At 34.1% G+C, this 13,407-nt stretch overlaps 1 protein-coding gene across 2 annotated transcripts; it reads right to left on the reverse strand.

The window, feature by feature from the left end:
• Window positions 1-360: 360 nt before the first annotated feature.
• Window positions 361-8,996, reverse strand: LOC112524600 (protein BTR1-like). 2 transcript variants are annotated; one of them, XM_025134500.1, is made up of 9 exons: window positions 8,937-8,996; window positions 8,714-8,831; window positions 6,577-6,812; window positions 6,398-6,504; window positions 4,662-4,855; window positions 2,738-2,799; window positions 2,247-2,342; window positions 2,113-2,174; window positions 361-701 (listed from the first exon to the last, which is right to left on the reverse strand). In XM_025134500.1, exons 2-9 carry the CDS (start codon window positions 8,805-8,807, stop codon window positions 551-553), a joined length of 1,002 nt encoding a protein of 333 aa, XP_024990268.1. In that variant the 5' UTR covers window positions 8,808-8,831; window positions 8,937-8,996; the 3' UTR covers window positions 361-550. The 2 variants fall into 2 exon arrangements, with proteins under 2 accessions (XP_024990268.1, XP_024990269.1); XM_025134501.1 differs by lacking the exon at window positions 8,937-8,996 and having other exon boundaries at window positions 8,714-8,915.
• Between the last annotated feature and the right edge of the window lie 4,411 nt (window positions 8,997-13,407).

Consider the following 13,407-nt stretch of genomic DNA (forward strand, 5'->3'; position numbering starts at 1 on the left):
CTATCAAACAACCCCTTAATATAATTATAACAAGCACCTCCAAAACTTCAAAGTCCAATAACTTTGTTCACATTTTATAGTATTTTTCAAAAAAATCATGTGAACACAATCAGATCCAGAATAAATTAGAAATAATAAAAAGTCAAGCCATTTTTGACAAATAGTGTATGAGTTATGGTTTTGATTGGAGTCTGCATTGGTTTCAAGTGTGTGGTTTGTAAGATTTAAATGGTCAAACCACATCTTGTTTACTGAACTTGAATCACATATAACTTTGAAAACAGATTGACCATCATCACTTATTATATATATATAAATTCTCAGATGACATAACAACAGCCCTTGCTACAAAATTACCTTGGCATAATAACACAAAAAACTGGAAATAAAATTAAACCTCCTTCCTGCCTTCCTTACAACAAAACCAAACCTATCTTCATTCCAAACTCTTGTGTTTTTATGCATCTCTTTCTGTTTGTTTCTCCATCATATATGGCATGTTATGGTATCAAGGGAATTAACGATCGAAAAGAAAAAAAAGAACAGCGAATTATTGGTTGTTGAGTGATAGATTTTCAACAGAAAGATGGTCGGGTGTTAGGTCGGAGGGAGGCGGAGCTGCTGAAGCCGAAGCAACCTTGTGCATTATCATCGCCTCCGCCACTCGGATTGCCCTTCCTGATCCTGTGATGCTTATTTTCCTGTCATCAAAACCATACAATACCTATTACTGTTCAAACATCATTTCTCTACTACTACTACTTTGCTTCTTTTTTCTTCTTCAATTGGCAAAGAGGATGGTGAAGCTGAAGGAAATCTACAATTGGCACCTACAAGATTGTAATAATGGAAAATTTGATGGTCCAGAGGAGATCTATTTTCTATGTACATCTTTTTTTTGGTACATTTTGCAAACACTGGCCTTGTATATTTGGTTTACATGAGCGGGTCTAGAAGATAGTTCACGGTGAGGTTTGGTGCAGTTTGAGGCAAAACCGCACCGCATATGCGGTTTCAGCATTTTCTGAAACCACACCGCATACACCTCAAACCGCAAAAAACCGCACCGCGAAATGCGGTGTGGTTTACGCGGTTTGTGCCTTACACACTTTACGCCTACAAGCCAATATTATAAAATCAACAATAACGTGACCTTAGGCCAAAAAATATATAGTTTCAACATATCCGATTTCCAATTACATTACATAGATTAAAGATAGTTTAAGAAGTAAAAAGTTAACTTCAAACTAAATCGTTGAGACTTGAAAGTATTTTAAGACAGAAGGCAGAAGTCATACATCAATACAAAATTAAAAAAGAGATGGTGAAATCATGCCATAGATGTTGATTAAAGCCTAAAAGAGCCTAATGGATTATTGGGTTTTAATTTATTTGATCAAATTCCAAATTTGAACCTCATTAATCGATCATGAAGAAAATAGATTAAAAGGAACGTAGATTTAGCAATTATTCTATATGTGTGTGTATATGTTATAGATAAAATTAGAAATATATACATATATATAATGTGCGGTGCGGTTTGAACCGCGGTTTAATAACTCAAAACCGCAAACCGCCCCGCATAGTGTGGTCTGGTAAAAATGCAAACCGCATCGTGGATTTCTATTCCAGGCTTTGCAGTGCGGTGTGGGTTGTTTGTGTGGTTTAGCGGTTTAGGCGTGTGTCCAGTCATGAAACATAGCAAATGTAATTCCGTTACGGGTGCGTTAGGTATGTGGACGGGAATGGCCGGACCAGGATGGGGTAGGCGGGTGAAAGAACTGTGCAAGGTTTTAAGGTTTCAATCTCACACGGGCATATTAGTAATTATCCATCGTGTCCCATCTTTCTTATTTTTGTTCTACCTATTTTGGTGGACAGAAAATGCATTTTAGTCTCATTCAAGTCCTATCCTGTCATGTCCTAATCTAATATCATGTCGAACATGGGACAACTTTCACGTGTACCAAAGACACCCTTAATAACTATAGATTGACAAATGCCCCACTCTTGAAGCCGTTGGCATGAAGATATTGTGTAACGACAGTGTATCAAACTTTTTCTCTATTTTTGGTGCTTTTGGGAAAATGGACATATTAAAAAGGTGCATACCTGTCACAAGTCCCAGATATGAAATCACCTCTTTCAGAAATCTTGATCCTAGCTCCACTAATCTGCAAGAAGAGAAATTAAAATACAAAAAAAATGCAAGTAACGAGCAGAAGAAGAGTCACCTCCTTACTTACCTGACTAATCTCCATGATATTCCTACCACCACGACCAACAACAATCCCTATATGCTCGTCTGCAACACCCAGAGTCACTGAGTTACTCATATCTTCCTGCAAAACACCACCATGCTTTCTGTAAATTCAAACTATATACAATCACACTTACGACAAAATGAATACCAGAAGAAAGAAATCAAGAGGTTTACTACATAACACACAGTAAGTCGGTTACACCACAGAAATTCAACTTATCACCTAGAAGTAATCTTCATACAGTTTGGAATCCTACTACCGGAATGATTCAGAGTAGCAAACTGTTCTACAACATAAATCACTGATTATGCAAATGAATGACAACGTGGTTGCCTTCAAATAACTATTAGATAATTTTTTAAAAACGTTGACCATCTGGTGCTTATTAATTGGAATAGCATGCATCAAATGGGAAATTGCAGATTCAAAAAGAAGCATGAAACTGAAGCAAAGTTCTTTAGGATGTTAATAACCTTGTTATTCTGAAACTTTCCACCAACCCCACGAGGTCCGTAGTTGGGGGCATTGTACGGTGCTGCCGAACAGACAAACAGAAACAAAATCAGCACACTGAATTTCATTAACATCAAGTTTCAGTGAAACAAATACGGTATTTGTCAACAACGAAACTGAAAACTGCAAGCTATACATAATCAGTATATGCTAATTTGCCTATTACAAGCATCATTAGTAGCAGCGGACTGCAGAAGATTTGCCAAGCAATCAGCATTTGACAGTCACTCTGTCTTCCTCCTAAATAGGGAAATGAGACCCTATTCCACCAACCTGGCCTAGTTCAGCTAACATCCCCGGCTTAAACAAGATATTTGAAATCCCTTTCTGGTACTCTTGACCATCGAGATACATGTCTTCTTCGCTTATCTTACCACTAAATTTTTTCTTCTTTTTTTGGTGTCATCATGGGGGGCTCAGGTTGTTAAAGTAGAGAATCTTAGAAGTAGTGGAACCCTAGGTGTATTTTAGTTATTATTGTTATTGGGGCTGACTTTTTAATTTGGAGGATCTCTTAAATCGAGAGAGAAGACACTTAATGTGGGATTCCAAGAGAAAATAGTGACAGATGCATTGACAAGTTTGCACAAGAAATGCTACATGAACTCATCTCTACATTTTGTAGTCACATGCACAACAAATGCATTGGGATGTTTTTTTAGTAACAACTATCAATGCTTTGGAATGCTTGTAATGTATCACCATTGTAGCACTTGTGATGTTTGTGACGCCCAAATGTGTCCTGTGTAGCATTTCTCATGAATTCATCACCTTCTTCAATTGCTAAAAAGCCTAAAACACAACAAATACATGGTGCTCCCCAGATGCATATCCTCCATTTATGAATTCTTATAGACTTCAACCGAAAACTTCAATTAGAAAATTAAGAGTGCTTTGATTTCAACATGGACCTACGTGTTAGAACCTTCCATGTTCCCTCAAAGTACCACAGAAAATCATATCATGCCAGATTTTCTATTCATGGTACCCTTTGATGCCAAGAGAAGTGCTACATGTCACTAATTTTTGGATCTCAGACATCAATAAATGCACTGACAAGTTCATACAAGAAGTGCCACATGAACATCGCTCTAGTTTTGTGGGTCACATACATAATAAATGCATTGAGGGATTTTTTTATAGTACAATTATCAATGCACTGAATTGTTTGTGCTGTACCACCATGAAAGAACTTCTGATATTTCTGATGCCCAAAACTTGTGATGTTTGGTATTGTTCATGAATTCAACAACAAAATTACGGTGATGTTGGGGATACACAAAATGAGTGGTATTTAGTAATTCTGATGAATCCATCACCTTCAATTGCTAAAACAAAAAATTATGTTGCTCCCAGATGCATATCCTCCATTCAAGAATTCTTGTAAACTTCGACCATATTTAAATTTAAGAACTAAGGTGCTTTAATTGCAACACAGACCTAAGCATTAATTGCAACATGGACCTAAGCATTAGCACCTTCCATGTTCCCTATAAGTAAGACAAGAAATCATATCATGCCAGATCTTCTATTTAAAGTGTCCTTTGATGCCAGGAGAACTGCTACATGTCACTAACTTTGGGTTGCATACATCACAAATGCATTGACAAGTTTGTACAAGAAATGCTATATGAACATGTCTCCAGTTTTTGTGGTCACATGCATAACAAATGCATTAAAAGGTTTTTACGGTACAAGTACCAATGCATTTATGATGTTTGTGATGCTCAACATGCATGATGTGAAGCACTTCTCAAGAATCCATCACCTGGTTGAATTGGTAAAACAAAAAATTACAGTGCTCTGCTATTGATAGTAATTACTCACAAGCAACTCTAAACAGTACATGAGAATGAGGATGTTTCAAGTAAAAAGAAGGCATACCAGGATATGGAAATGGGGGGCCAATGGACTGTACATAGTATAGATCTTCAGACAATTTCAATAGAATGAGGTTAATAGCTTGCACCAGTTGTTGTAAGGTGCCAATTGCCGTAACCAGCCTATCATTTAATCCAACATAGTTGTTATCCTGAGGGGAGATCTTAATGTTAGCTTGAGAATCCTCAATGAAGGACCTGTAACACAAAAGATCAAAGCTGAAAGTTGTCAAAACTTTAAAATGTCAAAGACTCCGTCCCCCTAAAACTGATGCCTTTGAGCGATGTGAGTCTAAGAGTAAATGGCAGTGCATAATTTACTTCATTTCACATCTTGACAAAGTAAACGTGTTTTTTCTCAACTTATAGCCACATGGGTAATAGAGAAGCATTATTTTATCATTATTTAGAGTTTCCATGGGTAACAGCAGAAGATGGAACACAAAAAGTAACCCCACAAAAAATGGTAATAACAAAAAGTCAATCCAGAAAACTACAAGATTTGACTGAAACTAATCCGATTGCACAATTTACTAGCTGGGGGTGGAAACAAATTAGATAGGTCCATAAAATCAAAAAGGTGTTAGTCAGGACAAACAAATTGTGGAAAAGACACCAATAGAAAAAAGAAAGCTGAAGAACAAAATGAGTGATGTCAAAGGACCTATTGGACAGTATGGTTCAGTTCTGTCTGACATGAATCATCAATCAATGTATATGTCATTATGATCACAAGAACATCACCAACATCAATCAAATCGGTAAACAATATCTCTATGTTGTCACTATCACCTTCATAATACCAAATTTTACACTTGGGTAACATAAAACTTTTCTTTGTCAAAAATGCGAACTGTCAGCTTTCTTTTTCTTTTGGCGATCATGAAGAGTTAGATAACCAAGAAGGCAAGAAGCAAGTACATGAACCTAATGATCTACAGTCTAAATGGGTGTAGTGTTGTAACAACTTCATGCTATAAGTTAGGCAGCTTCCTTGTTTCCAGAAAATGTACAAAGAACCTATTGATCTAAAGTCTAAACCGATGGAAATTTAATAAGCTTTGCATATCTTAAGCACAAACCCCTGCATACAGTTCATGCTATCCTACCCACATGACAACAGGATCCATTGTTTTCATAGATAAATCCATGGTTCCAGTAAACCTTTTAAATAAGCTGATACCATTGACACATCCAAAGGTAAGCATGAGCATAAGGGTCCAACAGCTTCTTACAGAAATCACAAAAAAAGAAGCATTTTTTTTATTATGCAAGAGCATAGTGCTTCACCAAGAAGATGATAAGTACAAACCACCCCTTTCAGGAAGACAATATTAACTAGTTAATCAAATAAGAAAAATGATTAAACTACTAGTGTTCAGATGATTTTGAAGACCTCAAATAAGTACATCCACGTAAGAATATAAACAGATGTACAGATAGATCAGATTGAACAAATTCACATATCTACTTCAATGAACTAATGGATTATGGATGCAGCCTGTTTGTTGTGAAAACAAATCTCTCATGAGTTAAAAATATCTGCAGGGAGTGCCATGTAAGTTGCTAAACTTTACGCAAAAACAAAGCACAAGCAAATGGTAATTGGCACCAAACAATATTTCAAGATTCGATATTCAAAAATAATATTTCTCCATAAGGGTTGGGTCTTCATAAGTAATATCCTAAATATGCAGCATATCAAAGTAATACATCAAATGCAGTGAGCAGCATTCTTACCTTATCATGGATCCCCCCTTCCCGATGATTCCACCACAAGAGCTATTGGGTACAATTAGTCTAACCTTTGATCTTGGCTCACCCTCCTCACCTTCTTCAGTATAAAACTAATCAACAATACATATTTTGTAAGTTCAGTTACACAAGCTACCAGATGCAAATTGTGTTACAAGGATTACCTCAGTAAACAACTTAGTTAGGATAAGTTCAACAGCCTCGAGAACTTCATCAATTGTTCCAGACACCATAATAACCCTATCAGATGTTCCTGGAAAATACTCATAATTGCGCGACAACTGAATTCGTGCATTAGATCGTGATTGGAAATCAGAAATTGTTGTTCCACCCTTCCCAATAATTGAACCAGCTTCAGCATTTGACGCAAGAAATCTCAGATATGTAGTCTCAGTGCAGTCTTGAACATAAAATGAAATGATATTACTATTAGATCTTATAATAAGGCAGTGACAACTCATGTTTATGCAAGTACCTTGATTATGGAGATGAGATCTAAGAAAGAATATGGAAGGGGGAATTTGCACCACAACAAAGAGTATAAAGTAGACCACAAGATTCTTCAAGTAATCTAACTATGAATTGCCTACTGTGCATACAATGAAAATCCTAAACCACACACATGGGCACAAACAATGGTCAAGATCCCTTTAATCACCAAATGAGACAGGTGGCATCTATACATAAAGCATCTGAAAGTATCGTCATGCAAAGAAATGATAAATATTAAAGGGAGAAGTAACTTTATGCAGACGATAGAGTGAAGTGGTCTAAAGTTCTCAACAACAACAAACTTTTTTCCCAACTAATTGGGGTAGGCTCTAAATTAAAAACGTTAGAATTCAGAAGTTACACAAAAGTTAATTCCCCTAATGCTACAAACCAGAAAACACCCTTTCATGCCCTCCTATTCAAGGCCAACTCCTATGGTATATCTAATTTCCACCAACCCTATCCCTCCTAACACCCTCCTCTTTGTAGAAATTTCTGTTCCATCTAGAGCTGCATATGTGTGTTGGAGTTGACCATACATCTCAACAAGTCTTTTCCAACTCATCAAGAAAGTAGGAATTAAAACATAAAGGAAACCAAATGACCATCACACAGACCTTAGGCTTGCCTTTCTGCTGCTTGGGTATTTGAACATTTTAAATTGACACATACAGTGTACAAAAGCTTGAGCATCAAGCATTTATTACTCAAGGGGAAAAAGATGACAAAGTCCATACTGACAAAAGGGAAAAGCCTGGATATTAGAAAAAATGTATTGTTATGAACTCTCTGTCCAGCTATATATATGCTCTTGTTTAGTTAGCGTACCTTTCCTCCTTCTTGGTTTCTCTATTTTAATCTCACATGTAAAGTTTTTCCCTCCTCAGCTATTGCACCTGCATGCCTTGTTCAGGATAGCTTGACCTTTATTTTTTCTATCTAATGTTTGTACTTTTAGCCTTGTATGTTTATTCTGTCATTGCTCAAAATCTTGGTCCTGTGGATTAACCAAATTTGTGTTCTTACAAGAAAAAATAAAATACCAAAAAGTTATCTTCAATTCAATCCTAAATTCCTATTGTACCACATGTGATTCAAGGATCACCAGACACTAGCTGAAAAAAATTATGTCGCAGGAATTTGTTGAAGGATGGATTTTTCAAAGTCCAACTTGGGTTTCTAAAACCATACATGTATTGTACAATTAGCCAGTAGATCAAATTAGTGGAAATACGTTGTAATGGTCCAGAATCTATTAGCTGTCTGTTTCATTGGCATGTTTCTGAAGGAGTGATGGAATTTATGGAGATCAAGACCCAGAAGAACAGCAGTCCTTTCTAATACTTGTGCAGTAATGTTAATATGTTATTTAAGTAGGCAAATCTCCACAGATTCCCCCCACGAAAATAAACACACCAAAAGGTCTGCCATTTAACTCTTACATCTAAATCCAGACTAGCTCGTAAAATAACGAATCCGAGATGCAATTTTTTTGAAACTAACCAAACATTTAATTTCAATAATGCACGCATCTTCCTTATTATACTCGAGATATTTATCGAAAACCTGATCAACATACATGTCATCAAATCATCCAAAACTAACAAAAACAAACCAACCTGCACCTCATCAATGAAACTCCAGAATCTGAATAAATTTAACACACATTAGGTTTCCAAAGTCTACGTAGGCCTTAAATTAGTTTAGTAAATGAAAATGACAAACACATGGAAAATTAGGGTAAAATACGTAGATCAAAGAGGTCAGATGTCGAATACAACAACAAAATGATCACAATAATCATATTACCTGAAGGAGGAAGTGGTTGTGGCTTGTGAGGCGAAGATTTCGTCGGATGAGCCCCTTCATTGGACGAAGCATAACCAGAATCCGGCGATCCCATTACGTTGGTGCGTGTTTTACAGCTCTAGATGCAGAAAGATCAAGAGATAGCAGATGAAATTATACCCAAGTTTCAAAAGCTTTTGCAGAGTTTAGAGAGATAGAGAGAATGCAAGTAGTATTATTATACCTGAGTTCAGGTCGCTGATGCAGCTTGGTGTCCACAACTTGCAAACTCCCATCCCTCTCCTTTCGTGAGAACCGCCTCTATCCTTCTTCATTGTGCTTTGGATGAATTACATTTACGGTCCCTTCACTATTTGCTCATCTCCATTTCAGTCCTTTGACTTTTAGTTTGACAAACTACCCAAAAGAATGTTGTGTTTTGTTTTTTTTTTTTTTAAATAGGACGACAGATCTAACAAATTTATTAGTAACAAGCAAAAAATACATCTAGGGGTGTAAATGATACGATACAACTAGCAAACTATTCGAGATGGACTCAGTCAACACTCGACTCGAATAGGCTCGGCTCGATCTCGACTCGACATATTAACGAGTCGAGTCAAGCTACCCAATACTCGACTCGAAAAGTTCGTGAGATACTCGATTATTTTATATATAATTAGTTTCAAAATATAATCAGTTTTTATGATAAAATTTGTAAAATATAAATAATAAAAATGTCTTATATTTTTAGATATTTAAACAAAATTATGCATTTTAATTTATAAAAATTAATCAATTATTTTTTATTAAAATCACAATTGAAAAAAGACAAAGAAAAACTATAAAAAAGGTTATTGAAATTGTTCCACATTGAAAGAGAGATGGTAAAGAATAGGAAGAAAAGATGTTATAAAAAGAAATGGAAGTGAATGAAATTTCTAACTTTGTCTTTTTAATGATGAAGTTTGAAGTTGATTCATTTAGTTTTATAAAAACTAAAAGAATACCTTTAAGTTTTAAAATTTATAAGAGAAAGACCTTAAAATTTCATAAATTTTAATGGGTAAGCTTGGTTCAAGTTCGAGTTCAAACTTGATTTGAGTTGCAGTTCGAGCTTGTTTTAAGCTTGATTCGAGCTCGATTTCGAACTCGAGTCGAGCTTTAATTTTTACTACTCGTGAGTTTTCGAGTCGAGTTCGAACTTGAAAATTAGGTTTTGAGTTCGAGTCGAGTATAGTGATACTCGAGCNCGAGTCGAGTATAGTGATACTCGAGCTTTAATTTTTACTACTCGTGAGTTTTCGAGTCGAGTTCGAACTTGAAAATTAGGTTTTGAGTTCGAGTCAAGTATAGTGATACTCGAGCTTGACTCGCATCATTTACACCCCTAATTACACCTAAATGATGTGGGACTGCCATTCACAACGCATGTCCATGCAGCTAACTGGGATAAGCTCTATTGTTATACATTGGATTACACTAACTCAAATTTATCAAACGTGGTTGGAGCTACTTCCATACCACGTAACGTAAATCCAAAAATAAAGTCAAAAAAAATACTAATCAAAGGTGTACAAACAAAAAATCTAGCGAGATAATTGAATCAGCTAAGTCACGTTTCCAACCCATGCTTCCATTCCTTTATACAAACTTAGGTTGTCCTTCGGCTTGCTCATGATGGTTTTCACTCTAACCACCCGCTTAGTTGTCTTAATTAGGTCTTCCGAAGATGTTGGCGAAAAAGTCCTTTGTATGTCGTCTATGGTAAACTGTAGCACCTAAGGCAAGCTTTCGAATTATTGCACTAGCTTTGAGTAGGGGTCAACAAAGGCATCCATCCAATGTGTGATCTTCGGTCAGTTATCACCCACAACGGTGCAGTCTCCATATCAGCCCCTCTCTTGCACCAGTTCCTATACTTTTTTAACAAATGGAAGCAGGTTCAAGAAAATTTTCAAGCAGCAACACTATGTGACCATAAGAAACAAACCTATAGGGTGTGTTTGGTGTCGAAACAAGACAGATTTGTTAATTAGTTTTTTGTCTCTAAAAAGAAAATGTCTCGCAAGATTTGAACCCACATTCTTCCTTTAAAAGGACCTTAATATGGCAAGATACAGCAATCCTACCACCACAAACTAAACTAGTGTATTTTATTTTAGTTTCGTAGAAATATAAGGCGCTATATAAAATTAAAACGGCCATTAAAAAAAGTCAATTGCATCATGCACCCCCTCCTCTCTATAGATTTTTGAGCAAATTACGCTTTTAGTCCCTATAGTTGCCACCCGCCATCATCCCTGACTCCTCCATAACTTCTCCTGCATGGAATCATCTGCAACCTCTAGTTTCGCCCAGCCGGTAAAATCCTTTCTGTAAACCTTCACCTTATTCATAAACACATATATTCAAATAAAATTCACCTTTTATTTTTAATTGAAATTTAAACAAATACTAAAAACACGAAAATACCTCCAGAGTCAATGGTGGACTTACTTAACTGAAGTTAGTCTGACTGAGGGACCAAAAGAGAAACAAAATGGTAACCACAACGAATAAACGGTAATTAGTTCAAAAGAGTGACGAACGTTGATAGTGGATGCAACCACATGGTCCAAAAAGGTAATTTACTCACAAATTTATTAGCAATTTGCATAAGAATACAACATATTTTGATTTGATTCATATTTTATGTAAGCGTAGTTCCAGAAAAATCAATTTGCTACTTCAGATTTGACATCTCAATTATTTAGAAATCTGGTTTGCATCTAAAAATGAAGCATACTTTAATCTGATTTTCATATTTTCTATAAAGTGCTTTAATCTAAAATTTTAAAATACCACATATAAAGTGATTGAAGCAAAGTCTATTCCATTTTTCATATAATTTTCCTAATTTTATTTATAAACATTATTTATATAGCATATTTATATTTGCACTTTCCTAGAATGGTACTCGCATAATACAGCAAGATACATTTTTATTTTAATGTTTTTTTTTTTTTTGTATTTTTTGATATAATACGATTTATGTGGTTTTGAGAAATATAATTTTTTTACTTTAGAATAAAAATAAATTTGAAAAATATATTGAAATTAATATCAAATTAGCTATTTAAGATTTCTCATTTTTTTACAATTTATTTAATTTAATTTTTTATTTTAATTTAATTTAGGTCAAATAGTGAAATAATTTATTTTTTGCTTAACAATAAACTTTTTATAAAGATAATGATTCTATTAGAACTCAATGATTATCTTAATTATATTTTAAATTTTTTATATTTAAAATGAGATGTTTATCCTGTATTTGGTTATGTTTATCTGCAGTTATTTATACGAATTCAAAAATGAAGCTTTAATAAGTTGTACTTACGCATAATTTACTTGTAATCTTAAATTTTAAGTAATATACATTAATACACGGCACTTCATGCATAAAAAATAGTTTTTAAGAGTTTTTGTCAAATGTTTTATAATACTAGAAGGGTACTCGCACAATATAGCGAGATACATCTCGATTTTAGTGTTTCATTTTTTTAGTCGATGTTATAATACGGTTTTATGTTGTTTTGAGAAACAGATAATGTTTTTTATTTTTGAATAAAATATAAATATGAAGATATCATAAAAAAATTCTCGTTTTTTTGTGTATTTCTTTAATTTTTTATTTTTAGTTTAATAATATAATTTTTTATAAAGATAATAATTAAGTATTTTGTTATAACTCAATGATTATTCTAATTATATTTTGGTTTTTTTATATTTAAAATAAAATGTTTATCGTCTATTTGATTATATTTATCTGAAGTTAGTTACACGAATTCAAACATGGAGCTTTAATAAGTTACACTTACGTACAATTTACTTGTAATCTTTAATTTTAAGTAATATGCATCAATAAACAATATTTCATGCATAAAAAATGATTTTTAAGAGTTGTTGTCAAATGCTTTATAATATAGTATAGATATATGTTGAGGAGAGGGTTTTCACAAACTCAACTTTGGATAATTTTGAAAGATTACCGGAGTTTATAATATGATCAACGTTTTATATTAGAAAACAATCGAGATGCTCATTAAATTAGGTTATTTACTAGAGTAGATGAACAGTTGAGATTGATGTATATAGTTTGTACTAATGATTGATTTTATAAATGAAACTGCATCTATATATGTTATATATTTGTTGTAAAAATATACTACATATTACGTTACATATTATATATTGTGTTTTTATATTATTTTATATAATTATTTGAGAACTCCAAAATTTGTGAGATCCATGAAAGCTTCTACCTTAAGGTTTGTTTCACGTGATTTTTTCCTCTAAGTATAGTATTGAATATATTGATTAACATATATTTGTTTTACAATATGCTTGTTTCACATATATTCGGCTCACAAAGCCCGACTAATCCCCGGCAAATTTGGAGGCTAAACATGGCCCCACTTAAATGTCGCCAACACTCCCCTCCCAGGGCTCGAACTCGGGTTCATGACTATGTCATGCCCAAGCCTTTACCACTAGGCTGGAAGGTCTTTGACTATGTGTATTTTTTTTGTTTCACAAATACGCCAAAAAAATTCACATTGTGAATCGAATACATATGAAATAAATAAATATATGTTAATTACTAAATGAAATTCTATTGATAGATGAAATATATATATATATATATATATATATATATATATATATATATATAG

The sequence above is a fragment of the Cynara cardunculus genome, assembly GCF_001531365.2.
Source record: "Cynara cardunculus var. scolymus isolate 2C chromosome LG 13, CcrdV1, whole genome shotgun sequence".
Classification (NCBI taxonomy): Eukaryota; Viridiplantae; Streptophyta; class Magnoliopsida; order Asterales; family Asteraceae; genus Cynara; species Cynara cardunculus.

Coding starts and splice junctions, on each gene's coding strand:
- LOC112524600 (XM_025134500.1), bottom strand. CDS start 8,807: ATGGGATCGCCGGATTCTGGTTATGCTTCGTCCAATGAAGGGGCTCAT. Junction 6,813..8,713: donor ACAACCACTTCCTCCTTCAG/GTAATATGATTA, acceptor TTTATGTTCAAG/ACTGCACTGAGACTACATAT. Junction 702..2,112: donor ATATCTGGGACTTGTGACAG/GTATGCACCTTT, acceptor TTTTGATGACAG/GAAAATAAGCATCACAGGAT.